The 13,606-nt window shown below is 47.3% G+C and overlaps 1 protein-coding gene across 7 annotated transcripts in view; it reads right to left on the bottom strand.

Annotated features, from left to right (window-relative positions):
- The window catches only part of Frmd4a (FERM domain containing 4A), a 577,932-nt gene that overhangs the window by 48,772 nt on the left and 515,554 nt on the right, over positions 1 to 13,606 (bottom strand). For 6 of the 7 annotated variants that reach the window (XM_060372407.1, XM_060372408.1, XM_060372405.1 and 3 more), the window contains one exon: positions 1,539 to 1,615. In XM_060372407.1, the coding sequence (XP_060228390.1) occupies positions 1,539 to 1,615 (77 nt within the window). Of the gene's footprint in view, positions 1 to 1,538; positions 1,616 to 1,811; positions 3,214 to 13,606 lie in introns of those variants that run through there. The other variant, XM_021656677.2, reaches the window with a different exon arrangement.

Raw genomic sequence — 13,606 nt, 5'->3', positions numbered from 1 at the left:
ACACATATGTGTATAACACACACACACACACACACACACACACACACACACACACAGACAAAGTGAAAGGATTTCCCCCAGCACAAGCAGAGCATAGGCATGGAGACGGTCTATTCCCTGCAATCAGGCCCACAGGCAGTGCCAGGCATCCCTCTCTGTATGTGATCCGTGCTGTAGAATTCATTTCACCCATTTTGCAGTTCGGTTTCCTTTCCTCTCATACGTCTGTGAATCTTAGTCTGACATAAGTTCACCTGGAAAAATAGCAGCGAGTTTCTCCTCGGCTGGATTGTTATTTTTGGCACCTGCCTGCCCCTCCTTGGCCTGTGCTCCATGGAGGAGGGTCCTTAGAGCATGAAATGCAGCCTAGGGTCCTGAGACCCACCGGACGAGCCATCCTTCTGCCTCATGGTACCCTCTGCACCTGACTGCAGGTCTCAGATGCTCTAGAACATTCCGTTCTCTAGCTGCTAGCCTCACAGTAACTGCGGGGCAGGGTTAAACTTTCACCGCAGGAGGGAGGCTGCTCCTTGTAGATTACACAGAGGCACACAACACAGCCGGTTATCAGCAGCAGCAGGCGTGAGGGCTCCTGCACAAACCTCGGCCTTCTCGGAGGCAGTGCCTCATCCTGAGTCCCCAGCTCCATGGAGGGCACCCAGAAGCCTTGTGCGAAGTGGGGTGGCTGCCAGCACTTCCTCCTAAGTCTAGCACTGGGTGTCAACAGGGACAGAACCTGCTTTGGCTCCTTGAGGGCATCTCATCTATTTAGTGTCTTCCCAGGCCTGCTTTTCCTGTCGGCCTGCATCTGGACCTGAAGACAGCACTTTATTTCTAGGTGTCAGGCACGGCTTAGGGAAAGATGCTGCTGACTATGGGCTGCTTGCATGCAACTCTAGGACTGCCAGCAGACAAAGAGGAAAAGCACGGGGTAGCCGGTGTCCAGACTCTTTCCCTGAAGGACTCCCTGCATTACTAACGGGAGCCCTATTTATTGTCTGACATCCAGCTCAGAACGCAGGGTCTTAAGGCTGGTGTTCTCTGGTACAATGCGGAAAAAGGAAAGAGAACTGCATATTTCACATCCGCCTACAATACTAACATTCAGAAAAAAAAAAGAAAAAAGAAAAATCACAGCTCCCAGACCAAAATAAATGGGCCTAAAGCCACATTGGTGACAGACGCCTTTCATTGTCCACTGTCCCGCCTGAAATAGGCTCAGCACCTCTGGCAAGGAAGCCTTTGGTCTCCTGTCTGTAACTCAACGTTGTTACAAAGTGCCACAAAATGCTTCCTCCAGCATACCACACACACACACAGACACACACACACACACACACACACACACGCCCAGGCACATGCACACTTTGCATTCATCATCACAAAGCTTCACTGTCTGATGTGAACTCTGCTCTTCCCTGATTCACCATCCTCTCCCCTCACCCCAAATATTACGAACATGAACCGTCACAACACAAAACCAATACACAAATAGTATGCCACACACTCTCGAAAGAGAAAAGGCTTCTCAGGCTTACCTGCGGGGGTCATGAACTTCCACGGAAAACTTCTTTTCCCTGAAATACAGATTCTCCAGCTGCCTCCATTGAAATATCTGGATGGAAAACAACGAAGTTTAAACTCGGGAGTAGTTCCCTGGTCGCGGTGTCCCTCCTCTGCTGATTAACTTTTCAACAGCTGAGAGTTTCCTTATCAAAGCGGAGACCTTAGAGTTGCCGCTGCCTCCTCCGGGTAGCCTGCCTACTACCGGCGCTTGAAACACACACGTACACACAAACACATCCACCTACCCTGGAAGGTGTGGATTTTCCCTGCAGGTTTCTTAACAGGCACAAAACAAGTTCTTTTTCAAGTTTGTTCCCCTTTGGCTCGCGCCTTTGTTGAATTCTCCAAGACAGTTCCCAGCTCGGCAGACTTTTCCCTCCAAGGAGGGGGAGAGGGGCGGGGGCGGGGGAGCCGAGAGGAGGGGAGGAGAGGCTCAGAGCCCGGGAACACAGCGCTCAGGAGGCAGAGGTAGCCATCTGTGCGCGCTGCGGAGGGCTGAGCAGCGCTTCCTCCTCTCGAGTGCTGAAATGGGAAGGCGTTCAAATTCCCAGCCTCCCTTCGGGACTCCACTTCCTGCCGCTAATGTGCAAGAGCCTCAGACATCCTCACTCACTGGAGGGCGGAGGCTGCTGCGACCATAGTTGGGGGCAGGCGGCGACTCATGATCACAGTGCGTGTTTGTCATGCTTTTTTTTTCTTTTCCTTTCTTTCTTTCTTTTTTTTTTTTTTTTTTTTTTTTTTTTCAGCACAAAGGGGTAAGGGATGGGGAAGAGCAAGAGCTCTGTCCTGTGGGGGCACTGCAGTCTTGCGTGGCCAACAGGACCAGGGAACCCCAGGAGTGAAAGAAGCTGATCTTGAGGTTGGGAGGCAATTAGGGCTACTTCCGATTGCTCGGGGAGTGGGGTGCCTTTTTCTGGATGAAAGTGAAAGTTACTTAGCGGTCTGGGGAATGTCAGCAGAGGCTAAAGCTCTGTTCACACACATTTGCATTTACTATATTCATGGAGCTCCCATTTCCATCTATACACTTAGAATATGAGTTTGCTTTGCTCCAGAGTAAAAGCAGGGTGTCTGTTCTTGACTTTCCCGTGAGAATGGCCAAGTCTTCCCTGTAATCCCCCTTTGTCCACCCCGTGTGGGGGCGTAGCTTTTTAGGTTTGGTTCCAGACTGAGTTCCCAGCTCTCTGTTACAGCATCCACCTCCCGTTTCTCCATACCCAGAAAGCAGTTAGTCAATGCAGGGCTAGTGGAATTACCACCCAAGTAAAACTGGCCTGCAGTTAAACTGTTTCTTAGAGTGGCTGCATTCTTTCATCGTCACACTCTCTCGGTGTGGCTTTCTAAACGACTTTGTCTGCAAGGGTAAGTGGAAAGGCAAGGGTAACTAGTGACTCTTCCTTAGGAGCCGTCTCTTCATCCACAGCGCATTTCACCCTGTCTCTCCGAAGATCAGTTTCAAGTGAGTGGAGGGGCATTGCAAGAAAAGCAAATGATCCAAAGTCTTGCACAGGCTCAGAAGGTTCTATGTCCATCCTACCTTTTTGTCACTGAAATACAGAACTATGCCTCAGCCAATGACTGCTCTGCAGACACTTTGATACCCACTTGTTGGGTATAGATAGCTCACGTAAACTTCACCACAGCCATATAAACACCGGAACTACTAGACTCTATGACCCTGTGCATAACTTCCCACACTATAGAACGCCATGGCAAGACCATAGAGGCTCTAGAGTCTGAAGCCTCTGTTTAACTCCGGCTCCCCTCCTTCTAAGTCACAGCTTAAGTAAGTTGTAGCAATCCAATTCCTGCAAGATCGATTAACTGCAACAGGTCTTGGGCTCAACAACGGTATAAACAACTATTTAACAAAGATGGGGCCAGAGAGATGGCTCAATGGTTAAGAGCAGTGCCTGCTCTTCCAAAGGACCCAGGTTCAATTCCCAGCATCCACATGGTAGCTCACAACTGTCTGTAACCCCCAATTCCAAGGGATCTGGTACTTTCACACTAATACACATAAAATAAAATTAAATTATTAAAATAAGAACAAAGATGGATCTCAGTCTGTTTTTCTTGTGCTTAGTGCTCCCAGAGCCTAGCAAATGAGAGAGTAACTGCAGAACCACCACCAGAGTTATTTTCTTAAGTTTTCCAAGTCTTGAGCTTAAAAAAATTAGATGATGTGTGTGCTAAAAATCTTACAGTAAGTATAAAGCCTTATAATGCCTCACCAGTACCCCAAGAAAAGGTTGTCCTTCTTAGACTCTACTGTATAGCCATCTAACCAGGGACAGCGGATCCTGGTACAGGACTGGCTTCATGGGCATGTGACTCAAGTGCCCCTTGCTCATGATTGCTGTTGCCATTTTGAGATTTCCAATGTGTTTTCATCTACTGTGCATGGGCCTACCAGTACCAGGTCCTGGTCTCAGTAGGATGGAGTGGGGTTGATACTAAGGGCCCCCTCTGCATCTGATGTACAGACCAGAGAGTAGACCCTCCCTGGGAGGAGAGGAAGCTACACTTGGCTTGAATGGACACTCAGCTGAAAGCCCCAGTTGTGCCTTTTCTTAGGAAGTGCCCCCAGCCCTGATAAAGAATCCTGGAGCACAGTGCTCCGAGGGTCGGTTTCCTGGCAACAGCTCCTTCCCCAGCTCCTTGCAAAAATATAAAACACAAACCATGCCTTTCCCCTAAGTGGTCCCTGATGCTGTGCAGTGTGGAGATCTGTGTGTCTGCCAAAGGGCCCAAACAAAACCATCTGGGCTCCATGCAGCCCCTCATCCTTCGCCAGGGTGGCTGCCCAGGGAAAGGGGAGGGCTTCTGCCTCTGGGCTGCTCTGGAAGATGAAGCTGGAGCCCTGACTGCCAAGGTGTGCCCCTTGGGTGATGCAGATTCTGTAGAAAATTTGTAGCAGGGGCAGAACAGTGGATTCCCTGATAGCTGTTTTAACACAACATTTTTTTTCAAACTAAATATTGGGAAGGAAAGGTAGGAGTAGGAAAAAAAAAAAAGAGGGTAGTTTTTCTAGATCAGATAGCTGCTTGGGGACCTAAAAAGAACCCTGCCGGAATGGAGGAGGACAGGCACATAGGCAACAACACTGGCTAGTGCTACTTTCCTCACTGAAGAGGGGTGGGGCTAAGGAGCCGCTGCTGCTGGGGGGTGGGGCAGGAGTTGGAAGGCTGAAGGGGTGGAGAGGGCAGCTTTTGCTGGCAGCAAAAGCTGGATGTCATTGAAGCTAAAGGCACTATGTTCTTCATGGGGCACTGGGGCATTTCTGTTCACGTGCCACTGCACCCCATAGAGCCCCTGGCTGCTCAAGACTCAGCTGGCATAGCACAAAACAATAAGGAAATAAGCGAAGGGAAGATGCCTGGTATCGTGTCCCCCCCCCTCCCCGCCCAATAAAAATGGAGGGATGAGCTATCACTATGCTGGTAACAGATAGTCCCCGGGGCTACTCTGGAGGAGCCTCCATGACCTGGTTTTCAGAGAAGCCAACCCATCCCTGCCACTGTGGAGAGTCATCACTGTGATCTGGGATCCCGCAGAAAGACAGGGCAGACAGCTGATAATCATGGCGAAGACCTGGCTAGCCTCCTCACGGACTGTGGCTACTTGTGTGCCCAAGGAGCTAATTATAAGCTCAAACGGTGTAGATTTATCAATAATCAGGGGTTCTACTGATTAAAACCTGTTAAATCAAGGCACTTCAGCTAGGGTCTCCACAAAGTTCCACAGACACTGTTTCTTTTCTTACTTAGCGCCCATCCCCCAAAGAAAAGCAGGGATTTTCTTGGGGTTAAAGGAGAAGAAACAAGGCATACAGAAATGAGGGGCAACTGCCTAGGGCCACACAACAAGATTCTGAAGGAACCAGAAATAGAAGTCAAGGGCACCTGGTCCATTACTCCAACCACTAACTATGCAGCTTTGTCCCAGGAGTCCACCAATTAGTGCAAACAGCTCTTACTTGCTAATGGGTGGTTAACTTTACAAGTGGAGTGCTTTTTCACAAATGAGCGACCATGGGGCTGTGAGAAGGCAGCTCCAAAGCAAGCTTTTTCTCTTCCTACCTGATGTCCTGGCCTCGTCCAGGCTCTACGAAGCAACCACCTCAATAATTAGCAGCTTTAGTCAAAGACGATAACCACGGTTAAGAACAATCCAATGTCTGGGGGTTGCATGGGAAATGAAAGCGTAAGAGGCCTAGCATGGTGGCTTTTGCTTGTGAGCCCATCACCGAAAAGGCTGAGGCAAGAGGATCAGCCTCAGAGACATATCAAGACCCTGCCTCTAATAATAAGAATTGTAGAAACTGTAATGAGTTAAGAGGTCTCCAAATTTTAGAGAAACCATCAGGAAGGGGTTTTTGCTAAAATGGCGTTTGTCACCATCATCAGAACACTAATGGTCCCCATAAGGGTTCTCAGTCTTTGACGTAGCTTTCTTATGGCCACAGGCCCTCTACTTTCCCATTCTGTACTTGAGCGCTCTCATGAATAAAAACGAGATGGGAAACCTTTACCCACAGAGAGCAAACAAAAGTGGCTAATAACTACTGCTTTCCTTAATGAGCAGGGGCCTCTGGGCCCTGGCTCCTGTTAGCCCACTGGATTCCCACATCCTGTGCGTGGCTGAGGCGACGGCCGAGGAAGGGGCCTCAGCTCCACTGGACTTCCTCTGCAGCCAGCATTTATGAAGCACTGTGGAATAGCATGCAGAGGAGCAGGCAGGGCTGTCAGGATGCTGTAGAAATAAAGACTTGAGAGGAAGCTCAGCCTAGTGGCTCTGATTCTTGACAAGGACTTTAGGGAGCTTTGTCTTCCTCCTGTCCCTGAGGCTGAGTCATAGAGCCCCTAAATGACCTCCCTATGAGTAACTTCCTGCTTCATCCAGAGAGACCATTCTACGAATCCGATGAGCCATCTGGATCTCCTCCTCCTTTCAGAGATTAAACTTCTCTGGTGGACAGAGACTAAGAGCTGCTGGAGGTTGGGACTCAGGCCTTGCGATTTCTTGTCCTAGTCTCTTTCTATTATGCCACAAAGCCCCTATGAAGATCAAGAACAATAATGCTTCAGATCCTTCAAGAGACCAGCTCTGGCAATTTGAACGATGCTGTACATGTTCCAAACACAGGCAAATTCTCAAAGAGAATGACAATCACACGTAAGAATAGTCTCCAAGCCCAGAACACAACAGACGAACAAACAAACAAACAAACAAACAAACAAAAAATCCACTTTCTAATTTCCCTTCTGCTCTTTCTCCTCTCCTGAAACCGCACCACTCATGATTCCCTGGGGCTCTCTTTGGCCATGCAGGCAAGGGATTTGGTCATGTGCATTCAAGAGTCTAGGGGAGAACAGAAGCAGGTATACAAATGTGGAAGGAACAATTGGGGCCTTGTGTCCATATAAAACAGTTCTGTAGGCAGCCAATATGTTTTACTTTACATAAAGAGAAGAGAAGCAGAGCTATTGTGTTTCAGGTTGACCCCTAATCTTCGTCTAATCTAATCTCTTTACCCGTTCACATTAGTGGATGTCTACTTGGTACTGGCTATGCTACCAGGCAAGAGGAAGAATATGATACCGAGCATGTATTTCTACAGCTATCTTCCCACTCCACAGTGTGTGCATCTGCTTGTCTTTCCACCCAAAGGTTGAAATTATTTGAAAAAAAAAGTGTATGTGCTGAACACATCCATAAGATTGTTTTTATATTGTCATGATTCCCAAATCTATACCATGTCATAACTGTTTCCTTAGCGTTTCAAGTGTATTAAGTATTGCAAATCTCATAGACACGAGTTAAAGTATATGGGAAGCTGAGCATGTTGGCTCACACCTCTAATCATAGTACCCAAGAGGCTGATGCAAAAGGCTTGCTACCAGTCTGAGTCCAGATTAGGAGGCATAGTGTAGTGAGTTCCAGCCAGTCTGGGTTAAAAAGTGAAACCCTGCCTCAAAAACTTAAAAGAAATGAAAGAATAGACATGGCCACAATGGATCATATGTAAACACTGCATCCTTTTATGTAAAGGGTTTACCAACCCAAGGTTCTGGAACTAACTAAGCACCCATAGCCAATGAAGGCTGGTTTCCAGCACAACTCTCACGTCATACTTCATTGCCAAGGGGAATCAGGGCAGGAACTCAAAGCAGGAACCTTGAGGTAGGAAGTGAAGTGGAAGCCATGCCAGAATGTTGCTTACTGGCTCTCCCCTGCCTCCTCCACACTCCCTGGCTTGCTCAGTTTGCTTTCTTTCCTTTTCTTTAATTTTCTTTTCTTCTCGTTCTTTCTTAAGATTTATTTATTTATATGTATATGCACTCTATTTGTTTGCATGTTTGCCTACATGTCAGAAGAGAATGTCAGCTCCCTTTATAGATGACTGTGAGCCACTTGTGGGTGCTGGGAATTGAACTCAGGACCTGCTCTGGAAGAGCACACAGTGCTCTTAACCGCTGAGCCATCTCTCCAGCCCTCAGTTTGCTTTCTTATACAATGAGGACCACTTGCCCAGAGATGGCACTACCCACAATGGATCAGGCCTTTCCCCATCAATCACTGATCAAGAAAATGCCCCTCCCCCAGGCTACCTTACAGGCTAACCTTATAGAGTTATTTACTTAGCTGAGGTTCCCTATTCTCAGATGACTCTAGCTTAAGTCAAGTTGACAAAAACTAACCAACAAAAGGAGCAATAATCTTAGCCTAGCAGTCAAAGGTTCTCCCTTCTGGCCCTGAACTTGCAAAGCTTTCTAAATTTGAATCTCCAAAGCGAGATATTCATATATTCTGTGCATATATAGGTCAGAGCTGGCATTGTGACTCCAAAGACTATCTCAGTGCCACCGTCTTGAATTTTAAAATGAAATATCTTGTACTAAATATTTCCTACTATTGAATAATACTGATTAAACAATATTCATTTAAAACAAACAAACAAAAAGATCCCAAACAATGTTCAATAAAACATGGGTTTCAAAGTCATATTAACTACTATGTATTTGATGATTATGTATTTTTAGAAACTTAATTTGTTTCTTTAGTTCATTCATTTTAGAACTAATACTATGAATAACACTTTCCTATAGGGCTGCTGAATCAACACAGCAATACATACAGAGTGCTTAACTTGGTGCCTAGTACCTAGTCAGCACCCAGCAAGGACTAACTACTCAAAGTCATTCCTCCTCACTTACTCCATGCTGCTATCCTTTTTAACATAAAACATAAAAGTTCTGGGTAGCCTCAAGTTCAAGTTTGTACAATTTTCTTTGAAAGATGATGACTATGGTATCAAGGGCATTAAAAGATTTTCCTTAGCTGGGCGGCGGTAGCACATGCCTTTAGTTGCAACACTTCAGAGGCATAGGCAGGTAGACCAGGCTGGCCTCGAACTCACAGATCTGGGATCAAAGGCATGTGCCACCATGCCCGGGTCTGCTATGACTTCTAATCTCAGAATACTGATCCTAAAAATCAAAGTTTACAAACCATGACCGTAGACAGTGAGTGGAGGGCTCATGTCCTCCATAGCCTGTCCAGCGTTCACAGGCATCTACGTCCTCTAGGAAATGCTTGCGTGCTCGGCGACTAGAACAATGGCTTGTTCTTCTCCACAGCCAGATCTAATGGACTCAATATGTTTCTCCAGCCAGGTTGCTCATCCCCCCCCTCACTGTCAGACACAGGAACTCCAAACTAATATGCTTAATCCAGTGACAGATGCCCAGAGCACCAAGCCCTGACCCTTTAATGGATGGCCTCTTCTTAACCCATCAAAAACCTTTTAGTTTCATATGGCTTAAGAATCATTAGGAAAAGAGAGAAAGAGGTTAATGAATCCTTAACAGAGCCTGGACAGGAACAGGTCATTTGATTCCCCCTCCTCCCACTAGATTTGATTTCCTTTTGTCTTTTTTGTTCCCCCTGAGGACCTGTTTCTATATGATTTTCTCCTCTCTACATCAGCTTTTTTTTTCTTGCAGAAAGGCTTTATCAAGAAGCCTTGGCAAACACAGATACTTTAAGGAGGCACTGTGTTTTTCTTTCTCTTCCAGATGGAATTGCGCCCTCCCCCTCCCACCCCATCAGAGTGTGCCTTCGGGAATCTGGGGTCACCGCCTGGGGTTGTGAAACTTCCCAGTTTAACCGGATTTCCTCCCTGTGAGCACTGTGCCCCAGTGTGTTGTGGCTTAGCCCCTAGGCACACCACTTCTTCCTTCAGTAGTGTCGCTGGTCAGCCACTGTTGTGAACCTGGATTTAGACTCACCTGGAAGACACACCTCTTAGCATGCCTGCTAGAGTATTTCTAGGGGAGCTTAACCTAGTCCACCCACCCTGAATGTGGACAACCACCATTCCATGGGGTGGAGTCCAGGACAATGAAATGGGAAAGACAGAAGCCGAGTGAGCACCCGCATTCATCTCCCTCAGCTTCCTGAGAGGAGACACAGTGTGACCAGTTGTCTCGCACCAAAGCTCAAACTGTGAGCCATAGTAAACCTCCCTTCTTCAAGTTGCCTTTGTTACAGCAATGGGAAAATAACTGCTACTTGCATGAGAAAAGAGTGGAGAATGACTAAGCACAGATAGGGTACTTAGTTCTCCTACTGAGAAAATTGTAACCATTTCAACTTGCTTTATCAAAGGTGTTTGTTGAATTGTTCTGAAGTACTTATCTCACGCAGTGCCTGACTTTGTGTGGAAAAAGTTGTACTTTCCTATTTGTTTTAGAGGTGAGCATGTCAGTTCTCTGGCACCCGGGAGCTCTGTCTAAGGATGTGGCATTATTACAACATTCCCGTCCCTTTTGTGGAGGTCATCTGACCCTGGAGAAAACTGAGATGGAAGGCAGAAAACGATGACATTAGACTCCACAAGCTACAAAGCTATTCAGCATAAACAGCAACACTCTACCTTTGGGTCACCTCTGTGGACTGAAAAGAGGCAGCAAGGAAGCGAGGGCTGTTGAGGGGTCATCATTTAACAGCAGCTCGTTTGTACACTCACACCCCTGGTGCTTCAAGAACCTTCCTTCTTGCTGACAAGGGACAGGTCCTCTGTACAAGCAGTTTAGCTGATATTATGTTTGTTTGCTTGCTTATTGATTTTTCGAGGCAGGGTTTCTCTGTGTAGTTCTGGCTGCCCTGGGCCTTACTCTGTAGACCAGGCTCGCCTCAACCTCAGGGATCCCCCTGCCTCTGCCTCCCTGAGTGCTGGGATTAAAGGCGTGTACTGCCATGTTCAGCATGATTTTATTTTATTCCTTTGAGACTGGTCTCATGTAGCTGGGGATGGGCTTGACTGCTGATCCTCTTGCCTTTTTCTTGCAAGGGCTGGGGTTACAGTGAGCCTAGTTTTAGGCAGTGTTAGTGAGGGCTCTCCCGACTGAGTAATCCCTAGCTCTTCCAGACCTAATTTAGGTGTGTATGGGAGGGAGTGTAGATGGTCAGCAGTTTGGTCTGGGGTTTTTGCTACAAGCTCTGACCGCACAGCTTTTCTGATGCCTGCAATGGGCTGGGCTGAGCCACCCTCTCTGTAGCTGAGGTCCCAGTTGCAACTCCTTTATGGATCTCCCTGCTTGGGCGATGTCTTCTCCAGAAAGAAGATGCTGAGTTCTAGGAATGAAGACTTCAACTCCCATATTCCTGTCTTTCTAGAAAGGCTGGGCCTATGTTTCAAGCTCTGGTGTCTTTCCTTTTTCCCTGGAGGAATTCTGTTGTGGTCAGGTCAGTCTGAAGATTCATGAACTTACAGGAGGAGGAGGGAGACAGCAGAGGAAAACAGCTGATGGTGCTCAGCATTCTACCATGAGCCACATCCTCTCATTGGGGCTGATCCTGGTACCATAGCTTTCCAGTCCTAGCCTGGGCAGTTCTTCCAGTTAGCTATACCCATCTCTCTGCCAAAGTCATCATCATCCTGTGTTGTAGCTGACTTTTAACTCAGATGCCTTCGCCACATTCATGCTTTAGGTAGGTGCAGTATTTTTCAATCCTGGAGCATAATGCTCGGGGCAAATCACTCACTTCTGTGCTACCCAATAATTGGACTGAGTGAGTGAAGGAAGAACTTTAAGAATGAGTTATGACAAACTGAATTCGGAGATGTACAAGGTCCTACAGATGGTATGTGGCAGGAGCATGCATTTGAGCTTGAAGTCAGGCTGCTTCCACAGAGTGAGGAGGTTGCCCTGAATGAGGTGGGTGCTTCATTAAAGGAGCTTTTCTAGTGATAGGAAGATAACTCAGTCAGGAAAGCCTTTGGTGCAAAAGAATGAGGATCTGAGTTTGAGCCTCACATCCTAGGTGTGGTGGTATGAATGTGCCATTCTAGGGTTGGGGAGGCCCTGGGACTTGCTAGCCAGCCAGCCTAGTTGAATGTGGAAGCCCCAATCCAGTGCTGTCAGAAAACAAAGTGAAAAGCACCCAGAGAACAACATTCAAGGCAGATCTCTGGACTCCAGCCTCTATGCGTACATGTACCATATGCACATACATGTATGTATACACATGACCACCCCTCAAGTACATTTCTGCAGTTAGAGCCGGACCAGGGAGGGAGAACGGCCAATCAAGAACTCAGATTCCTGGGCAGAGAACTGGGGCTGTCTATAATCCCAGGAACCCTGGCATTCTAATCCCTACTTGGACTGAACAGCGAATCCTGGGTAGAACCGTCTCTGTCTGCTCAGGGTTCCTTGTCAGTAAGGCCTGGGCAGGGTGGACTCCTGACCTATCATTGGGAGCTGTTGCTTAGCCTCTGCCTGGTGGAGAATTGTGTCTCTCAGGTTCTGACTGCGCTGGAGGTGGGTGTTAGACAGGTTCAGCGGTTTTTAGGAAGGTCGGAGAGCCCTGGGTTTCCACTGTGAACCGTGCTGATTAAGAACAACCTCCACAGTGGCCCACAGGGCAGCAACAGGGAGCTGCTGCGCTCTCCCTCGGTGCTTACCAGGACTCAGCACCAGGGGTTCCCGCTCTAACACTTCACACTTCTATGAAAGAGTCCAAGGAATGGGGAGTGTCTGGTGGCCTGAAGGTGCAATCTTGATAGCCTGTCGCTACTCACTCTTAATTTCTTTTTGGTCCAAGAGAAAAAATAAAAAGGTAAGTCAAGATGGAAGCCATTTTTAACTGCCTTTCTTTCTTTCTTTCTTTCTTTCTTTCTTTCTTTCTCTCTCTCTCTCTCTCCTCCCTCTCTCCCTCCCTCCCTCCCTCCCTCCCTCCCTTCCTTTCTTCCTGCCTTTCTTCCTTCCTTCTACCACAAATGTAAGTGGTAAAAAGTTGTGGGCCCTCTCTTTTTGCTCCTTTCTTGTAAATGTCTCACTGTTTCTGTGGAGGACGTGCCTGAAACCCTTCCTTGGGAGCTATCCTATTCATACTTAAGTCTCTTAGGCCACTGTGCACACGTGCCAGGGGGTCTTCAAAATTAGTAGCGGATTGCAACACACTATTAGGTACTTTACCCCAAGCACTTCTTTTGCTCAGATGGGTCTTGTTATGCAGCACCTGTTGGCATGGTAATATGCAGGCAAAGTTGGCTTTAAACCAACTTTAAACCCATAGTAATCCTCCTGCATCAGCCTCCTATATTCTGGTATTATAGATGTGTGCTATCAAGCATGGTGTTCACTATCTTTTATTTGTTGACTCTCTGCTGTGTATCACATATCAGATGCTATGGGAGGCAGCAACGGAAGTGGCCTGTGTGTTTTCAGGAGGCAAGAGGTAAACAAATAATAAATCAACACACAATCCACAGGGCACAGTGAGTCAAAGGATAACAGGTCTCAAGGACAAATGCAAAGCAGGCAGGGCAGGGCATTGTTACGGAAGTGGCTAGCTATGAGCTCTATGAGGGACTGAGTGGTTACTAACATCAGTGTGCACATTTAGATGTGTGTATATTCTGTGTCATTACAGAAGGTGCTGGAGTAGCAGCCACACAAGGGGATTCTGCTACAAGGAGGTGCAGACTACTGGGTTGGGTAGGTGCTTCATTTGGTAATATAAAGCT

Source organism: Meriones unguiculatus, chromosome 19, assembly GCF_030254825.1.
Source record: "Meriones unguiculatus strain TT.TT164.6M chromosome 19, Bangor_MerUng_6.1, whole genome shotgun sequence".
NCBI classification, from domain to species: Eukaryota; Metazoa; Chordata; class Mammalia; order Rodentia; family Muridae; genus Meriones; species Meriones unguiculatus.
This window is presented reverse-complemented; position numbering and strand designations above follow the sequence as displayed.